Source organism: Euprymna scolopes, chromosome 20 (genome assembly GCF_053919585.1).
Source record: "Euprymna scolopes isolate OS-2025 chromosome 20, ASM5391958v1, whole genome shotgun sequence".
NCBI lineage: Eukaryota > Metazoa > Mollusca > Cephalopoda > Sepiida > Sepiolidae > Euprymna > Euprymna scolopes.
The window spans coordinates 16,522,105-16,542,059 of record NC_136501.1 but is presented as its reverse complement, the minus strand read 5'-3'; the positions used below and the strand labels follow the sequence as shown (position 1 = coordinate 16,542,059).

At 32.9% G+C, this 19,955-nt stretch overlaps 1 protein-coding gene across 7 annotated transcripts in view; it reads left to right on the top strand.

Annotated features, from left to right (window-relative positions):
- Positions 1-19,955, top strand: part of LOC145241334 (dystrophin-like) — a 1,936,823-nt gene that overhangs the window by 805,955 nt on the left and 1,110,913 nt on the right. For all 7 annotated transcript variants that reach the window (XM_080104172.1, XM_080104173.1, XM_080104174.1 and 4 more), the window contains one exon: positions 17,673-17,903. In XM_080104172.1, coding sequence (XP_079960298.1) covers positions 17,673-17,903 — 231 coding nt within the window. The remainder of the gene's footprint in view (positions 1-17,672; positions 17,904-19,955) is intronic.

Genomic DNA, 19,955 nt, shown 5'->3' with positions numbered 1-19,955 from the left:
GAACATTTAGAACAAACTTTACCATTCTTTTTTAGCTAGCAAACTTCTTTCAAAATGATCAGCTCCAAATCTTTTTTTTATTTTTATTTTTACTTGGAGAGGGGGGGCACTGTTTATCAAGGCCCAGAAGCCACTCTAGAGTAAGGATTAATGAGTCTTATAAGAACAGTGAGACAACGCTGTGATGATCAGTAATGGTGGAATTTGTGTATAATTTGATTATATAAAAGAATGGCTCAACAAAAACTTATTTACATAAGACTTGAAAACGACAATGTTATAGTCAACTAGGAAGCAGCCCCACGGTATTGTGTTCCACAGTTGGACAGATCTAAGAAAGAAACTCTGTTCATGGAATTTTCATTTTAGTCACAGATAGAGAGTGAGGGAAATTGTTGGCAGTTGTTTGTAGCTAGATGAATATTTATGAAATGTTTATATGGAGGAGGGGCATAGATTAAAGCTCAGTCGAGCACTTACTATAAAAGTAACAATAGAGCAAAGATAAACTTGCAACATCTCTTCTGCGAAAAAGAGGAAGTATGGAGATGAAGAAGTCCCTTACCCACTAGATTTTGTAGCTGGTTTTGTACCCTTTCAAAGCAGGAAAGAGTAGACTTAGGAGCTTCTCTCCAGGTGTAACAACAGCACTCCATCTTAGGACGTATTTGTCTCTTTTGCAGGTAGAGGATTGCACTGTGAGTTAGATACTTTCTGGAGCGGTAGAATGATGCAACCAATTTTTTTTTCAGTGATTTTGACAACAGATCTGATGTAGGTATTTTATTTCATGTCAGGAGGCGAGAGTTAGTCTCAACAGTTTGTCGATAGGGTGCTTTCTCAAGATTGGAGCTAATCTTTTCAATTGGTACCAAGTGGGGGTATGAGCGTTGGTGGTGAAAAGTTTAAATTTGGAATCTCTACATTAATGATATAGATATATATATATGATAAAGATATATTTCTTTGTATTCTCATATTTGTTATATTCACACCATTTCCAAAGAACCTAGAAATAATTACACATTACAATTAATATAATGATTACACGTTGCAAATAGTGTAATAATTGCACATTACAAATAATGTAATCATTACACTATTTGCAACTTATAATGATTACACATTGCAAAGAATATAATGATTGCACATTGCAAATAATGAAATGATTACGCATTGCAAATGATGGCACGATTGCCTTATTTGCATTAGTTTTCAAACTAGTTATTGACGCAATGTAATTCTTTGTTATTGATTAAACATTTTTAAAATTTTTATTTCTTTTTTTTTTTCATACTTTTTATCAACCCTTGCCTTTCTGCAAAAAAAAAAAATCAAGTGCAGTCGGACCTCTAGATACGAAAGATTCTGCTAACGAAATTTTCAGTTTACGAAACGTAATGTAAAAATTTTCAACATACAAAAGATACGAGTGACAAATAGGCTATTTTTTAGGCATCTAATTCTTCAAAAATCTTTTTTAAATCACAGTTTTATTCGATTGAAAAACATAGTAATTTTCTTGAAATATTTTTTAGGCACCCAATTCTCCAAAAATCTTTTTTAAATCACAGTTTTATTCGATTGAAAAACATTTATAGTAATTTTCTTGAAATATTTTTTAGGCACCCAATTCTCCAAAAATCTTTTTTAAATCACAGTTTTATTCGATTGAAAAACATTAATAGTAATTTTCTTGAAATATTTTTTAGGCACCCAATTCTCCAAAAATCTTTTTTAAATCACAGTTTTATTCGATTGAAAAACATTAATAGTAATTTTCTTGAAATATTTTTTAGGCACCCAATTCTCCAAAAATCTTTTTTAAATCAGTTTTATTCGATTGAAAAACATTTATAGTAATTTTCTTGAAATATTTTTTAGGCACCCAATTCTCCAAAAATCTTTTTTAAATCACAGTTTTATTCGATTGAAAAACATTTATAGTAATTTTCTTGAAATATTTTTTAGGCACCCAATTCTCCAAAAATCTTTTTTAAATCACAGTTTTATTTGATTGAAAAACATTTATAGTAATTTTCTTGAAATATTTTTTAGGCACCCAATTCTCCAAAAATCTTTTTTAAATCACAGTTTTATTCGATTGAAAAACATTAATAGTAATTTTCTTGAAATATTTTTTAGGCACCCAATTCTCCAAAAATCTTTTTTAAATCACAGTTTTATTCGATTGAAAAATATTTATAGTAATTTTCTTGAAATATTTTTTAGGCACCCAATTCTCCAAAAATCTTTTTTAAATCACAGTTTTATTCGATTGAAAAACATTTATAGTAATTTTCTTGAAATATTTTTTAGGCACCCAATTCTCCAAAAATCTTTTTTAAATCACAGTTTTATTCGATTGAAAAATATTTATAGTAATTTTCTTGAAATATTTTTTAGGCACCTAATTCTTCGATTGAAAAACATTTATAGTAATTTTCTTGAAATATTTTTTAGGCACCCAATTCTCCAAAAATCTTTTTTAAATCACAGTTTTATTCGATTGAAAAACATTTATAGTAATTTTCTTGAAATATTTTTTAGGCACCCAATTCTCCAAAAATCTTTTTTAAATCACAGTTTTATTCGATTGAAAAATATTTATAGTAATTTTCTTGAAATATTTTTTAGGCACCCAATTCTCCAAAAATCTTTTTTAAATCAGTTTTATTCGATTGAAAAACATTTATAGTAATTTTCTTGAAATATTTTTTAGGCACCCAATTCTCCAAAAATCTTTTTTAAATCACAGTTTTATTCGATTGAAAAACATTTATAGTAATTTTCTTGAAATATTTTTTAGGCACCCAATTCTCCAAAAATCTTTTTTAAATCACAGTTTTATTCGATTGAAAAACATTTATAGTAATTTTCTTGAAATATTTTTTAGGCACCCAATTCTCCAAAAATCTTTTTTAAATCACAGTTTTATTCGATTGAAAAACATTTATAGTAATTTTCTTGAAATATTTTTTAGGCACCCAATTCTCCAAAAATCTTTTTTAAATCACAGTTTTATTCGATTGAAAAACATTTATAGTAATTTTCTTGAAATATTTTTTAGGCACCCAATTCTCCAAAAATCTTTTTTAAATCACAGTTTTATTCGATTGAAAAACATTTATAGTAATTTTCTTGAAATATTTTTTAGGCACCCAATTCTCCAAAAATCTTTTTTAAATCACAGTTTTATTTGATTGAAAAATATTTATAGTAATTTTCTTGAAATATTTTTTAGGCACCTAATTCTTCGATTGAAAAACATTTATAGTAATTTTCTTGAAATATTTTTAGGCACCTAATTCTTCGAGATGAAAAACATTTATAGTAATTTTCTTGAAATATTTGTGTTGATTTTTATCTGGAAAACATTTTTTTTTTCTTGGATTTGAATTCATTCATCTTTTATTTTTTGCTTACCTCCCCTCCATAAATTAAAATTATTTTAAAAAATTGAAAAAATTACGCTTTACAATTTTTACCACCTTTTGAAGAATATAGATTGGAGAAAAATTTTTTGTTTTAATTTTTTATCGTATACCTGGTGAAATTTTTGTAAGGTGTGGAGGAATTTATTATTTTCCTTAAAAATTGCAAATTAGCTGTAAGAAAGTAAATAAACCATTTCACTCTGAATCCTTTTTTTTCCAAGCGCCTAGATTTGAGTTGTGAACTTATGAGTAATGCTTAAAATAATGATTAAAAATGTCCTCTCTCAATTGTTTGTTTTTTTTATAGAATTTTATATTTGGATATCAAAGAAAAGTAAAAAATAAATAGCAAGTGAAGTATTAATAGTTAGGTTAAGCATTATTTGTTTTTTATTTCATTCTGTTTTTACCCTTATTATAAAATTTAATGAGTGTTTTCATAGGGCTTGGAATGGATTAAATGATTTATGTATAAAACGCCTTTCAGGATACGAAAATTGCAAGATAAGAAAGCCAAGCAAGAACCAATTATTTTCGCATCTAGATGTTCCACTGTAAAAAATAAATCTATCTATCTATATATCTTCTTTTTTTTTTTTTACACGGTGGTCACCACTTATCAAGGCCCGGAAGCCACTCAGGGATAAGGGTTATTGCAAGTACAGTACGTTAGTGTTGAGATTTGATGAAGTGTTTACTTAAGGGGGCGGTTCATTAGGAATTTGTTAACGTTGCACTTGAACACATCCAAGTTGTAGTCAAGTGGGAAGCAGGCAGACGGAACAGAGTTCCACAGGCATGCAGTTCTAAGAAAGAAGCTTTGTTCATGGAATCCACGTTCTGATTTAGGCACAAATAAAGAGTGGGGGAAATTTTTCACGGTGGATTCAGCTAGACGGGTGTTTTTCGTGAAAGATTGGCAAGGGGGGGACCAGAGATTGGAGCTCAGACGAGCACCTGCCATGGAAATAACGATAAAACAAGGATAGGCTCGCAATGTCTCTTCTGTGGGAGAGAGGTTGCAGGGTAGAGAAAAGGGCATCCCCCACTAAGCCACGAAGTCTATTTTGTACTCTGTCAAGGCAGACTCGAAATTTGATATACAGGGTACTGAGATTTGGGAAAATTGATGTGATCGGTTTTCGGCCAGAAATTTGGCGATTAAGGGGTCAAAGTTCAACGATTTGACCTTTGAGAACTCTACTAAACTCCTCCGACAATTTTCGATCTAAACACTTCAAAATTTAGATATAGGTTCCTTGGACATGTGTTACATTTTGGTGTTTCATTATTATTATTGTTCTTGTTGTTATTCGTTGTTATTGTTCTTTGTTAAAAGTGATGCTTAGAGAGTCTTTTATTAAGAGGGATGTTGTGAGAGACTCAGAGCGGGAGATGGTGTAAGGGAGAGATTGTTCGTTTTATGACGATTCATATATATTCAATGTTTATTACTTAGATGTGTTGAATATGAGAAGCTCTTTGAGTGAGGAGATAGTGTTCAGACAGTCTTAGTGTAGATATGAGATGTAGAGTTCACATTGTCGCTATGAGATGTCGAGACGTGTATGTAACATGTGTATGTCAAGACATTTTATAACACAGATATATAGACATATAATAACAATTTTCACTTTACCTTTCGGTAGAATCACAACACAAAGACGACGTTTTATAAAAACACATGATGGGTTTATTTCTTCTCACGACCGGCCGTGGTTTTCTCATTAAGAATTCAAAGCTTCACATATTAAGTTTCAAAGTGACCGTCTCGCTTCTAGACGTTCGAATTCCAAACTGCACTGCCGTCTGTCGACCTCAGACTCTCTCTCTCCGTCTCTCCCCGCTTCTGTCTGCTTAACTCTAAAGTTTTTCTATCTATATCTAGAACTTCCCATTTTTCCATGACGTCATACACATGTTAAAACATGTCTCTTCTTTCATGTGTTCTGGACATGCGTGTCCAAAACTTTTCCTTTTTTTTTTTACAAAAGGAAATTTTAACCTATACTCAGTAACCTATATTTCCAATATGTTAAAAACATGTTTATTAAATTATCTTGTAGCTGCATTCTTTCAATTAAATTTTCATAACAAAATTGGCAGTGCACATTCTTTTGTTGAAACTATTTTTTCTCTATTCTAAACAAATCGTTTGTTTTACATTCCATTCTCTAATTCTCACACGTAATCTATTTCTAAACCTAAATTACGAGGTTCGAATTTCGCCTATGTTATTTCATTTTCATTTTAACTAAATCTCTCTATTTTTATACTTACATGAAAGGGGGACAGCCCTTATCATGTAACACATGGATTTAACTTAATAACTTGATTTGAACCCAAAACAATAAATTTTAAGGGGTCAAAGTTTTAAAAAATTTGACCTCTGCAGTCTCTACGAAATTACTCAGACAATTTCTGGTCTAAACATTTGAAATTTTACATAAAGTGTATTCAGAGATAGTGCAAGCTTTTTCATCGGTTTGTGTCGAAAATTTTCAGTTACCAATATATAAATGTATGTATGTTTGCATGTGTACCTAAAACTTCCGACAAAGGCGACGGATTTTACCAATATCAATATCGTTTTAAAGTTCGACCTTTCATATGACAAATATCGAAAAATTGGCTAAAAACATTAATATCTTCATCTTAAACTAGGCACTTTTCTACGGGGGGAGGGGTCGCTTTTTTTCGCCGATATTTTTTAAAGTTATCCTCTCCTTTCGATCGTCTAGCCTTAATTTAAACATGAGTCACTTCAGGTTTGCCGGTGTCGTAACCACAAAGACGTCAGGTTTTTGTCCCGTTCTTTTCCTCCTTCGCGGTACGTGTTCAAGCCTGCTTTCCTACTACCACTTTTTTGTTTTTGCTCAACATACACATCCAAACACGCCGGGCTAAAATGCTAGTATATCTATAAAAGAGAAAGTGTCTGTCTGTCTGTGTGCATTTCCCTACACAATAACTCTGTCAATTTTCAGTCTGCAGACTCGAAATTTGATATACAGGGTACTGAGATTTGGGAAAGCCTTTGCAATATGTTTTCGGCCAGAAATTTGGCTGTTAAGGGGTCAAAGTCCAACGATTTGACTTTTGAGAACTCTACCAAACTCCTCCGCCAATCTTGGGTATAAACAATTGAAATTTTAGATATAGGTTCCTAGGACATGAATCTAACTTAATAACTTGATTTGAGCCCAAAACAATAAACTTTAAGGGGTCATAATAGGGGTCAAAGTTTTCAAAAATTTGACCTCTACGAAATTACTCAGACAATTTCTGGTCTAAACATTTGAAATTTTACATAAAGGGTATTCAGAGATAGGGCAACTTTTTAATCGGTTTGGGTCGAAAATTTGAGCTACCAATATATAAATGTATGTATGTTTGCATGTCTGCCTAAAACTTTCAACAGAGGCGACAGATTTTCACAAGATCAGTATCATTTTGAAGCTCGACCCTTCAGACGAAAAATACTGAAAAATTGGCTAAAAACATTAATTTCTTCACCCTCAACTGGGCACTTTTCTACAGGGAGGGGTCGCTTTTTTCGCCGATATTTTCGAAAGTCATCCTGTCTTTTCGATTGTCTAGCCTTAATTTAAACTTACGTCACTTCCGGTTCCTACTTTGCGGTATGGGTTCGAGCCTGCCTTCCTGTTACCACTTTTTTTTTTTCTCAACACACATCTCCAAACACCCGGGCAACGCCGGGCACCCATGCTAGTAAATAAATAAAATAATTGAAAATAATGTTTTATTTCAGAAGACAATACTCAACATAGAAACTGAAAGTTTATAATCATCCCAAACACCAATTTTTATTTAAAATACACACTCATAATATATAATTATAATCAAATTCAGAGCCACAAATTCACCGACTGCAAGTTCATGCAGAGGAGTAATGCAACCCCAGCGAAAATGGGCCACCAAAAGTGATACCTTAGAATGAGATCCTGGTAGGTGAATCATTCTTTGGTCCTTGCTTCGACTAGACGGCAGGTCAGAGAGGCCCTAGCTGAACAATCGGTTGGTTACATTATATCCTAGTGTCTTTTAGTTTATTCCCAACCATAATATCCAATCTGATTCTTCAAAAAAAAAAATCTAAACCTTATTTCTTTTTTATCTGAATGTTATCAAAGACTTGTTTTTATCTTAGAGTAATGTTTTCTTTGGGGTGGTATTTTCTGAAAGTAATGCCCCTGCGCTTTCTGTAATATCTTCTTTTAAGAAGTAATGTTTTTGTTTTCTAAGATAAATGTCCCCACTCTCACTGAAATTTCCTTCCACGAGTAATGTGTTTTTGGCTTATTTTGGGTTTTTTTTTTTTTTTTTTTTTAGAGTAATGCATTCTTGTATACTGAGAGCAATGTATTAAAATATATATAATTGCCCAACCTATAAAATCATTATATTTGAAAATTTTAATTAGCATTAAATAATCCACAGATGGTTGACATACCATAAAGCAAACCAATCATAAAATAATAAAATGTAAGGCTATTTGATTGACTAATTTGAGAAATCATAATAGACTCAAAGCCTCCATTCAGTTTCGAAAGACACAGGATATGCCCTGCAGGGGAAGCTATGTAAGTGCGAGGCAAGGGTTGCACAATCACAACCCACACCACTCCTGAATCGGCACTGCTTGAATCCAGTGGCAAGAATACCAGGACAACTGGAAACAATGCTGAGATAAGCAGAGAGCACATACAGCACCTGGAAATCCCAAATGGTCACCCATCTGGTATTGGGCAGGCTCATCGTTGCTTAACTTTGGTGATCTGACAGGAACAGGTGTGTCAAACGTGTTTATGCATAATAGACTACAAATTCTTATTTGGATTATTCGAGCTATTGTTCTCATCTTATATTATTTTCACAACGTTTTGTCGATTTAACATCCGACCTTATTCAGGTGTATTTTGTCAAAATGAGGAATTTTTCTGTTGAATTCAAAATTTATACACGAATAATGTCTTAACAGTTTGTGAATTCATATTATTTGGATTCTTTGAACTACTGTTCTCACCTTGCGTGTCATTTTCACAACGTTTTGGTCGATGTAACCTATGACCTTCTCCAAATGTATCTTGCTGAACTCAAGAATCTTTCTGTTGAACTCAGAAACTTTACAAAATTGCAAACAGAGCCCTTTTTTTAATCTACAAGGTAGCATGCTCTCATTCCATCATCCATGACTGGGTAAAAGTCCTAAGTAATTTTTGAGTGTCGGCTGCACTGAGGATTGAACCTTCAACCTCCACAACTGAATTTTACCAAGTACTTTATCTGCTACACCACGGGTCCTTTCATACAATTATAGTATGAATTTTAGAAGCCTTAAATCCCTTTTATTTATAGACGCATGATCTTATTAATTATCATTATGTATTACTAGTTATTACTGCATATCTCTCTCTATCATATATATATATATATATATATATATATAGAGAGAGAGAGAGAGAGAATAAATGACAAAACGTTATATTCCAAAATTCATGATGTTGATCATCTTATAATTTATTCCTTTATAAGATAGTCAACATCATGAATTTTGGAATATAACTTTTTGTTATTTATTCTCTATATTACTCTGTAATTACATTGAGCTTCTTACATAAGGATTGGTATATATTATAAGAAATTATATATATATATATATATACATATATATATATTTTATAACTTACTAACTAGCTCTACCTACGTATTGAGCACTTTTGAAGTAAATGCTTAAAGTTTATGCATAAATCTATACTTTACTTAATTTTATGTGAGTAAATTAAGTAGTTATATATATATATATATATATATATATATATGTATGATATTTTCTTCCATTTTGTCGTTATTTTGAAGTTAAGGTCAAAAATGCTTTTTTTGTAAACTGTTTTTTTTTTTTTTTTTTGTCTTAAAAATCGTAATTTTATTCGCTGAAAATCTTTTAAGATGTTAAAAATATTTCTTTTCTCTTAACCTTATTTTTTTTTTTTGTTTCTTCATTTACGAAGAAAAGAAAATTATGTGAGCATTACAACATAGCTCCAGATTTCAAACAATATATTTTTTTCATTCATTTCTGAATTTTTGAAACGAGGATTGGTTATTCGTATTATTTGGATTTATCGGACTACTGCTCTCATCTTGAGCATCATTTTCACAACGTTTTGGTCGATGTAACCTCCAACCTTCTTCAGGACCCGTGGTGCAGTGGTTAGAGTACTTGGAAAAATCAATTGTAAGAGTAATATTCTCCTGAAGGTTGAAGGTTCAATTCTCAGTGTGGACAACCGAAAAATACAATTGCGAATTACTTAGGACCTCTATCCAGTCATGGCTGATGGAACAAGAGCATGCTACCCCCGTGAAGTAAATAAAGGGTTCTACTTGAAATTCTATCCATATTCCTAATTTCGATAAGATGTACCTGAAGAAGGTCGAAGGTTACGTCGACTGAAACGTTGTGAAAATAATACTCAAGATGAAAGTAGTAGTCCGATGCATCCAAATAATATGGACATATTTTATCCATTAATTTTTTTTTTTATTCATCATTCTTTCAAAACCAATTAAGAAAATGAAACACGTCGTGCATATCCAATCAATAATTGCTAACAAAATATATTCCTTTCAAATTGTATTGATTGGATAAAATTAAGTGTAACTTCAATTCAGTCCTTCGCAACCGGTTAATTTTTTAATAAAATAAAATATTTTTTTAAACATTGCATTCTTTCTTCTTTAGTGATGCAAGAATATTAATGTCTAAGATGTTACTAAAGTATTAAATCTGAAATATTGATGTTGTGTCAGCAAATCAGTGTTTTATCAATTTTGTTACAAAAAGCTTATTTAATACATTGTTTTAATAATAATTGTTTAATACACTATTTTAATAAAGAAAAATATTTAATACATTGTTTTAATAAAATGATTTAATACATTTATTTAGTATATTGTTTTAATAAAATTATTTAATATCTTGTTTTATTAAAATTATTAAATACATTGTTTTAATAAAAATTATTTAATGCATTGTTTTAATAAAAATGATTTAATACATTATTTTAATAAAATTATTAAATATTTAATACATTGTTTTTATTAAAAATATTTAATACATTGTTTTTATTAAAAATATTTAATACATTGTTTTTATTAAAAATATTTAATACATTGTTTTTATTAAAAATATTTAATACATTGTTTTTATTAAAAATATTTAATACATTGTTTTTATTAAAAATATTTAATACATTGTTTTTATTAAAAATATTTAATACATTGTTTTTATTAAAAATATTTAATACATTGTGTATAAATATCTCTATTTATATAAAGTAGTGATGAGAAGATATCTATATTTTTCCTGATTTCAATGCAATTACCGATTCCGATTCTTTATAAATTTCTATATATTCAATTATGAAATTGTTATTTTTCTCGATTTCCATAAAAACATGCAGATACTTTCTTAAGCGTAAAAATAAACAGTTTGACGATTAGTTTAAAATCAATAAATATTTATTATTTTATCATTATTACAAAGAATTCAGAGATCTCCAATTTTCACAAAAATTAACATGTATTAAAAATAAATATTCTCCAAATCTCAATTTCTTGGGAATATTTTTTATGTAGCATAATATAGGTACAACTTTCCGAATAAAAATTCAAATATTTCAGATTTGCATGAAATTTGATCCATTGTTATGTGACATCAATTAAGTAAGATTCTCTGAATTTCAATTTCTTCTTAAGATTCCATAAGCCTTAAATTGTAGACATTTACACTTAGTTTAATTTAGTTTTGATTTAGACAATGATTTAAGCAAGATTTTCTAGTTTTCAGATTTCTTCTTTTAGACGCTTTACACTTAGATCCTAGATCCTAGACATGTTCTAGAATCAAAATCCATGTAATGGATTTTGATCTGAAGTAGAATAGGCGGGGGTACCCGGCGTTGCCCGGGTGTTTGGAGGTGTGTGTGTTTTAAAAAAAAAAAATGTTGACTGGGTGTTTGGAGGTGTAAAAGAAAAAAGTTTTAGTAGGAAGGTAGGATTGAACCCCGAAGCCTTGACGCGAAGGTGGAAACGAAAAGGGGGAAAAAAGCCAGACCCCTAACCACCTCGGCCACGAGGGAAGAGGAATTGATAAGCGTGTTAAAATAAGGTTTATAAAGAAAAAAAAAGTTTTAGTAGGAAGGTAGGATTGAACCTTGACGCGAAGGTGGAAACGAAAGGGGGGGGGAACCTGAGACCTAGCCATCTCAGCCATGAGGGGAGAGGAATTGATAAGCGCGTTAAGTTAAGGTTTATAAAATGAAATATACAGGTGCAAGGAAGTTAAGTGGCGTGATGTTTGACCTAGTTTTGCGCTGCAAGCCAGTTACTGTTTTCCCCGCTCCATCAATTGCTTTTCGAAGACACGGCGATGGAAAAATAGCTGGTAAAAGTCGGTTGGTTGGTTGTTTTTTTTGTTTTATGGCATATCAACCTTTTTCAGGTTATTTAATATCGAATCTAGTTATTTTGAGGAACGATTTTTATGGAGTATATTTTTTTTTAGGTCAGATTCTATTTAACCCATAGTTGGGACCCTAACAGGTACTACCACTCCGGGTCAGAGTGGACCTGGGAGCAATGGCAATTAAAGGGTGGCTCCACACTCCCCAAGGCCGGCAAGGTGGGGCTTCACCATCGGATATAGTTTTAGGTCATATCCAGGACCGGTAAAAGTCGGGCAAATTAAATACACACGCGACCCTTGTTCTTAAGTCGTCGATATTACGATTTAGACGTGATATAAAAAGTTTTAAGAAGGAAAGAGCCAACCGAGAAGGCCAGTGAAAAAAGTCTTTTGCAGACATACACAAAAAGTGCACACACACATACACACACACATTTTCGCTTTTATATTTATATACACATTAAACAATGCTTCAAGCAAACTATCTTAACCTTTTATTCTCATTATATTTTGATTTTTATTGGCAGCGGGGCAGATGGGGGGTGGGTGATGTAAACTGTTCTGTTCAGAATTGATTTTACCTGTCCCAAGACTGGTATTCTTTTGGTTCAGTGTGCAAGAAAAACAGCAGTTTTAATTCCAATACACGTAAAAGGTTCCACACATTTATTTGATAACTGTAGGTCAGTTTCTTTGAAAGTTTTGTGGATAATTATAATTAGAAATCACATTCAAGTGTGTACAAATGTTGAAAAAGATGGATTTTTTTTTTTCTTCTGGAAAGACAATCTTATTAAATCTTTGCTAAAGTAATCATGTTAGAAATATTTATTAGAAGGGGAAAGTCCACACGTGTCTTGTACATAGACTTAATGTGGTTCATTGATCGTTTATTGATAAAAATGATTATTGCATGTAATATCATGAATATTGTGAAATCTGCACTACAATATTTGCAAAGTTCGATATAGGCACGTTTATTATTTTTAATACATGAAAATGATTTATCTTATAGTGAAAGATCAATGCAAGAAGTGATATTGACCCATTTGCATGTGCACGTTCTGCTGTCTTTATTCGGCTCTGTTTTTATTTTTAGAAGTTGATTTTCATGTTTATATATATATAGGACCCGTGGCGCAGTGATTAGAGTACTAGGAAAACTCAATTGTAAAAGTGATATTCTCCTGAAGGTTAAAGGTTCAATCCTTAGTGTGGGCGACTGAAAAATTGCATTTGTGAATTACTTAGGACCATATATCCAGTCAAGGCAGACGGAACAAGAGCACACTACCCCCTGAAGTAAATAAAGGGTTCCGCTCGAAATTCCGTCCAAATTCCCGAGTTCAACAGAAACATTCCCGAGTTTGGCAAGATACACCTGAAGAAGGTCGGAGGTTACATCGACCGAAACGTGAAAATCACACGCAGGATGAAAATAGTAGTCTGATGAATAATAATACGAATATATATATATATATATATATATATATATATATTATTTTCACAAAATTATATAAAAATTCCATAAGAAACGAAAAACTGAAACAAAACCCGGACGTAGGATATGTTAGTAGGCATAGTTTCCTAATGGGGGGGGGCTCCAAATGTATTCCCTATTGTTCATTAAATTGTGTTTTTTCATCGGTTAAAGAGGGGCCGATTTGAAATTGTCCGCACGGTAACGAAACAATTGTAACGTATTATGAAAATACACAACTTGTTGATATCATTCCAATCTTTGTTGTCTTGATTTTTGTGAAAACAATATATGAATGCTCGATTATAAAAACTGGTAATTTTGAAGTTTACAAATTAAGTCATCTTATTCTGACTTTAACTCTACTGGTATATATATATATATATATATATATATATAATCAGAGATGTGTGTGCCACAGACGATTTCTGATTGGTTAATCCAATAATCACATCTCCTAAAAAACTATGGTTCCTACGCTCTTAAATTTACCATAAAATATTATGGCCTTATTTATTGTCCATCTTGGAAGGGTTTATTTTTTTCCTAACTTGCCATTTACAAATTACAAAACTTACACCAGCTATCACAATTCAACCTCCGACACCACGTCCGCCATTCTGGTGCTAGCCGCACACACGTACACACAACACGAAAACAAACGCTGTCCTACCCAGCACACGCGCACACACGTTCACTACCGTCCTCTTTAAAACACGTTCTTTTGAAGAGACGATTTTTTTAAGCTGTTGACACACATGTTTTAAAAATCTAGCAAAAATTAATTTTCCTGAAATTTTTCAATATTTAAAAATAAATTATGCCGGCTGATAAAATTTAAAAAATTTTTTTTAAAGCTAGAAAGATAAAATTTAAAAATTCGTGGTCTTAAGTTCATTTCGGGTTTGTATTACTGTACACATAGATTCGAAAAAGTTGTCAAAAAACAAATATATAACAAATAAATGTTATCAAAGGCAAGATAAGTTACTTTTCTACCATACTGGATATATTTTTCGTGTTTTTATTCAATGTAACATGTTTATTCAGCTCGAAAACCATACAGTGTTTACCGATGTATTGGAAAATTCAAGATGGTGCCTCACTCCCTCTTTAACACGGAAAGTATGGGAAAAGGTGATATAAATAAAAAACTAGAAAAAATATTATTAAAAACCCACCGAATATATGTCAAGCTATGTCACTGTAACATATATTGAGCGAGTTTTTAACAGTATTTTATCCAGTTTTTTATTTATAACACCTTTTCCCAAACTTACCGTGTTAAAGAGGGAGTAGGACGCCATCTTGAATTTTCCAATACATCGGTAAACACTATATGGTTTTCGAGCTGAATAAACATGTTACATTGAATAAAAATACGAAAAATATATCCAGTTTGGTAGAAAAGTAACTTATCTTGCCTTTGATAACATTTATTTGTTATATATTTGTTTTTTGACAACTTTTTCGAATCTATGTGTACAGTAATACAAACCCATTAAAAAATATTGATTTTGATTAAAAAATATTCATTTTGATTTAAAAAAAATATTGTTCATTTCGATTAAAAAACATTCATTTTGATTTTAAAAAAATTCATTTTGATTAAAAAAAAAGTTTAATTTTAATATTTGTTTATTGTCTTTACTCATATCAAATGTTTTGCTTGTGTTCTGCTTCAAATATTCATAATCTTACATGCATAATTTTCATTTAATTATATTAAATAAACTTCAAGTTTACTACAAATCAAATCGTGTTCCTTCACTTTTTTAAAATGTAATTTATAAGTAATTAAAGAACGTATTCTAATCTTTAAAATCTATAATACAACGAAATATTCAATTGCTTATAATACTTAAACAAACAACTTGTGTTTTTTTTATTATTAATATTAGATGAGTTTCAGTATAAATCATTGTGTTCTTTATTTCAATCCAATTTTGAAGTTTTGTAACGCTGTCTGTAAAAATTACTGTTCATTATTGACAGTCTAAGAGTTCCACATATCTTGCTTGTTGGGACCTCGGCGATGACGTCATTTTTTCAGCTGGCCGGCCATCTTTATAACGAAGGCCACGCCACCATCCCCCCACCAAAAGGGGAAGCCTGGCATTTTCTCACCCGAAAGGGGGGAGCTTGGCAGTTTCTCCCCCCAAAGGAGAGAGCCGGTGTCCCCCCCCCCCAAGGGGGGGGGGGCGAAGAGGCCAGGAGGAGGTGACTTTTTTCTTGGGGGGGGGGGGGAGAAGCCTCCAGGCACCCTCCTCCCTGAAGGTGGGGTTGGGGATTATCTCTCCCTGAAGGGGGGAGGCCGGCACCAAGCATGTAAATCCAGAGGGGTGACTTTTTTTGTTACCCCTCGGAGTGGGAAGGGGGCCGATCACCCAGGCAACGCCGGGTAACCCCTGCTAGTATATATATATATATATATATATATATATATATATATATATAATTTTAATTTATCTGAATATATTAAAATTCTGGATAAAAAATATTAAGATATATATATATATATATATATATATATATATATATATATATATATATATATATATATATATGGCAAGTGCTAGACGAAACTCCAATCTATGGTTCCCCCTTGTCAAACTTTCACAAAAAAAAAAAAAACACTCGACTAGCTACAACCACTATATACGATTTCTCCCACTCTCTATCTATGCCTAAATCTAAGCACAGATTCCATGAAGGAAGTTTCTTTTACAGGACTGCCCACTTATGTAACACTGTTCTGCTGGTCTGCTTCTCAGTTGAATACAACATGGTAGCCTTCAAATCCAAGCCAGACAAGTTCTTGTTGAACCGTCCCATAAATAATCAAATTCTACCCAATTTACACCATTAACGGTTATTACACTACCACCTTGCATTCATTAACCTTTATCTTCGACTGGCTTTTGGGCTTTGATTAGTGATGACTCCTAATAAGTATATATATATATATATATATATATAAAGTTAAATAATGTAGAATCACAACAAAAATTTATTGTTTCACAGAAGAGTACAGATAATTAAAGTTAGCTCCTTAATCCATGGATTTTCAATGAATGGCTCATCTCATCAGAAGAAATATTGTTCGCAAAATAGATGTGGGTAATTATAAATTTTTGACTTTATGTTTACAGGATTATGCAATCTGAATTCCTACGCCATTTTAATGTTTCATTTAATTATATATATACTAGCAGTGAGACTCTACGTTGCACCCTTGAATGAATGAGGATCAACAAATATTTCACTTTCCCACACTTTTATTGCCATTGAAATCGGTAAAAATCGCTCATTTTTCAATCCTCCCCAAATTACTTAGTCCACAATACATTGTAGTCTAAATTGCACTGTAGAGAACCTACTGTTGATTTATAAAATTATTTTTATGCAATGGCTTGAAATAAAGTTTCAAATGCAATTATCAAGTATAATGGTTCAGTTGTGCTTTAAACAGAAACATTCATTTCGAATAGTCCCCTGTCATATCAAAGAGCCTACTGTTGATTTTATATGCCAAGTCTTTCTACTTGTGCGGTAATAAACCTTCTTGTGATATTAGACTGTACAAAAATCGCCTGTTCCTTTTCATCAAATTCTTTTGGTATATCGATATTTTTTAAAGATATTCCGATACAAAACCTATCTAAAAACACTGCCAGGCACATAAAATGCATTTGTGTGAAATTTTTAAAAAATCGACACAAGCGTTTTGGAGTCTACAGGAAACGAACTCAGACACAGAAAGAAAGTTCCTTTAATATAATAATAGAGATATATACTAGCAGGCCACCTGGCGTTGCCTGTTCATAAAATAAATTAATAGAAAATATGACTACTGTTGATTTTATATGCCAAGTCTTTCTACTTGTGCGGTAATAAACCTTCTTGTGATATTAGACTGTACAAAAATCGCCTGTGTCATCAGCTAGGATCATTATTCGTTATCGTCTGAGCTAAGTTCATACGCATATAAAAACTTAAAATAATAACGTTCTTAAAGGTATAAATGTATATTTGTGCATGCGAGTTAAATGTAATGTGAACAGGCATCTTGCTGCTCAACTCCCCACAGTCCCCTGTTAAACACGATTCCAAATAGTAGCACCTTACGTTTCAAATGGCAATATGAAAATATTTATATTCTAATAAGTTCTGTGTATTTTTTAAAAACATGAATGAGGACAGATTATGCTGTTTTAATATTGAAATGCAATTTTTAATTTATTTTTATTTTGTTTGTTTGTAGGAAAAGCAAGCGTTACATCATCAATATGATCATGTGGAAGTGTCGATAGCACCTGTCTTGAACACTTCGACTTTCACGAAGGACAGCACATCAGCCTACAAAAGTGAAGAATCTTTTGAAGAGCAGTGTGAACGAGCCAAGTCTTTGCTTGATGTTTTTGACAGCAATGTTGTGAATCAAGGACATTTGTGTGTCGAGGATTTTGATGAAAGATCCGAAACTAAGATAAAGGTACGTTTGCTCCCCCCCTTTTTTTTTTTAAGTTCCTTTCAAAGTTGATTGACATAAAAATAAAACTCTGCGCGTATTTCGGATAGCAGCAATATTTTTTGCAAAAATATATTCTTCTCTGATTACAAAGATTTGTTGAAAAAAAAAATTATAAATGTGATGTATGTTCAACTCCATCTCAAATCTCTGCAAAGAAGATGGGCTCTCTTTACCGTGCTAGAAAACTACTTACGCCTCAAAGTATCCTGTTTTTTTTTTTTTTGTTTTTTTTTTATTACATTTTCACCCCAAACAAGGCAAATTGCCACTTTGGTGTAGGGGGCTACTATCAGGGGCAACAACTACTGGGGTACTATGTAGGGATTTGGGCAGCAAGGTGTCGGTTCACGTTACACTTGAACTTCTGCACGTCAGTACTGTTGGGGAAGCAGGGACCTGGAATGGAATTCCAGAGTCTTGCGGTTCTGGGGAAGAAACTATTGGAGTAAAAAGATCTTTTACATCTAGGGACCTCTACAGTGTGGGGGTGGGATCTAGTAGCCTGTCGGGTTTGTCGAGGGTGCTCGCGTTGTGGGGGCACAAGTGATTGCAGTTCGTCAGAGCATTCACCACTAAAATACTTGTAGAAAAGGCAGAGGGATCCAACATTTCGTCGATGGGACAGAGGCTGAAGCTTAGATGCCAGTTCAGGGCCTATCAGGTTTGCGACTCTCTTTTGAACCTTGTCAAGGAGCGAGAGACTAGTAGCAGATGCACCAGCCCAGATGTGGCAGCAATACTCCATACATGGGCGAATGGTGGCCTTATAGAGGTACAGGATACTTTCGGGTGTTAGTAGTTTTCTAGCACGGTAGAGAGAGCCTACCTTTCTTGCAGCGGCCCTGGCAATGCCTTCAATGTAATTGTTCCAACTCATGTTTCCTGTGAAAGGAGTTTGAAAGATGGACTCTCAGATAAAGAGTCGTTGGCCATTGCTATGGGTGGTAGAGAGGGTTTCTTGTAATTATTGAATGAAACTAGTTTAGTCTTGGTAGCATTGAACGCAACCAACCACTTTTGTCCCCATTCCACTACAGATTGGAGGTCTTCCTCTAGTGTTTCTGCCATTTCTTTAGAAATGTGTTCATTCGTCTTCCTGTCGTGTCTGCCATAGAGTGTAGTGTCATCAGCATATATACCCATCTCGGAGGCAATGTTGTCGGGGAGGTCATTTATGAATATCAGGAACAATAGAGGTCCAAGGATAGAACCCTGGGGCACTCCCGCATTTATATCGTATTGTTTAGATGTGCGACCGTCGAGGACTACCTGGATTTTTCTCTTATCTAAGAAGGATTTAATTATGTTAAGTATTCTACCAGTGATACCGTATGATCTGATTTTACTGAGGAGACCCTCATGCCATACCCTGTCAAAAGCCTTAGATATATCTAGAGCTACCGCTCTGCCTTCCCCCGCTTTGTCCAGTGAATGGTATATACGTTCAGAGATCACAGTGAGGATGTCTGCTGTGGAACGGGCTTGTCTAAATCCATATTGTTTGTCAGTCAGTAGTTTAGCATCTGTAAGATGATGGACTAGAGCATGGTTAATTATGGTCTCAAATATTTTGGCAAAAAGTGGGAGGAGGCTAATGGGGCGATAATTTGATGGGTCTGTCCTTTCGCCAGAATTCTTGAATACTGGTACAACAGAAGCAGTTTTCCAACAGCCCGGAAAGCAAGCTTCATTAAGACATTTGTTGTAGAGTTTGGAGAGAACTGGAGCTACTTCGGCTGAGCACTTTTTTAATAGCACAGCTGGGATAAGATCGGGTCCACATGCTTTTGAGGTGTCAAGGTTTTTTATGATAGCATGCACCTGAGCAGGGGTGGTTTTCAGATCGTCTAGTGTGGCGTCTGTCCGCATAGGAAAGTCAGGTAGGGGGTGGTTGGAAGGGTCCAGTGTGGAGTTTGAGGCAAACCGACTGGCAAGCATGTTAGCCTTGTCGGTTGCTGAGGAGACAACCTCGTGATTGTTGGTTAGTGGGGGAATTGTTGATTGCCCATTATT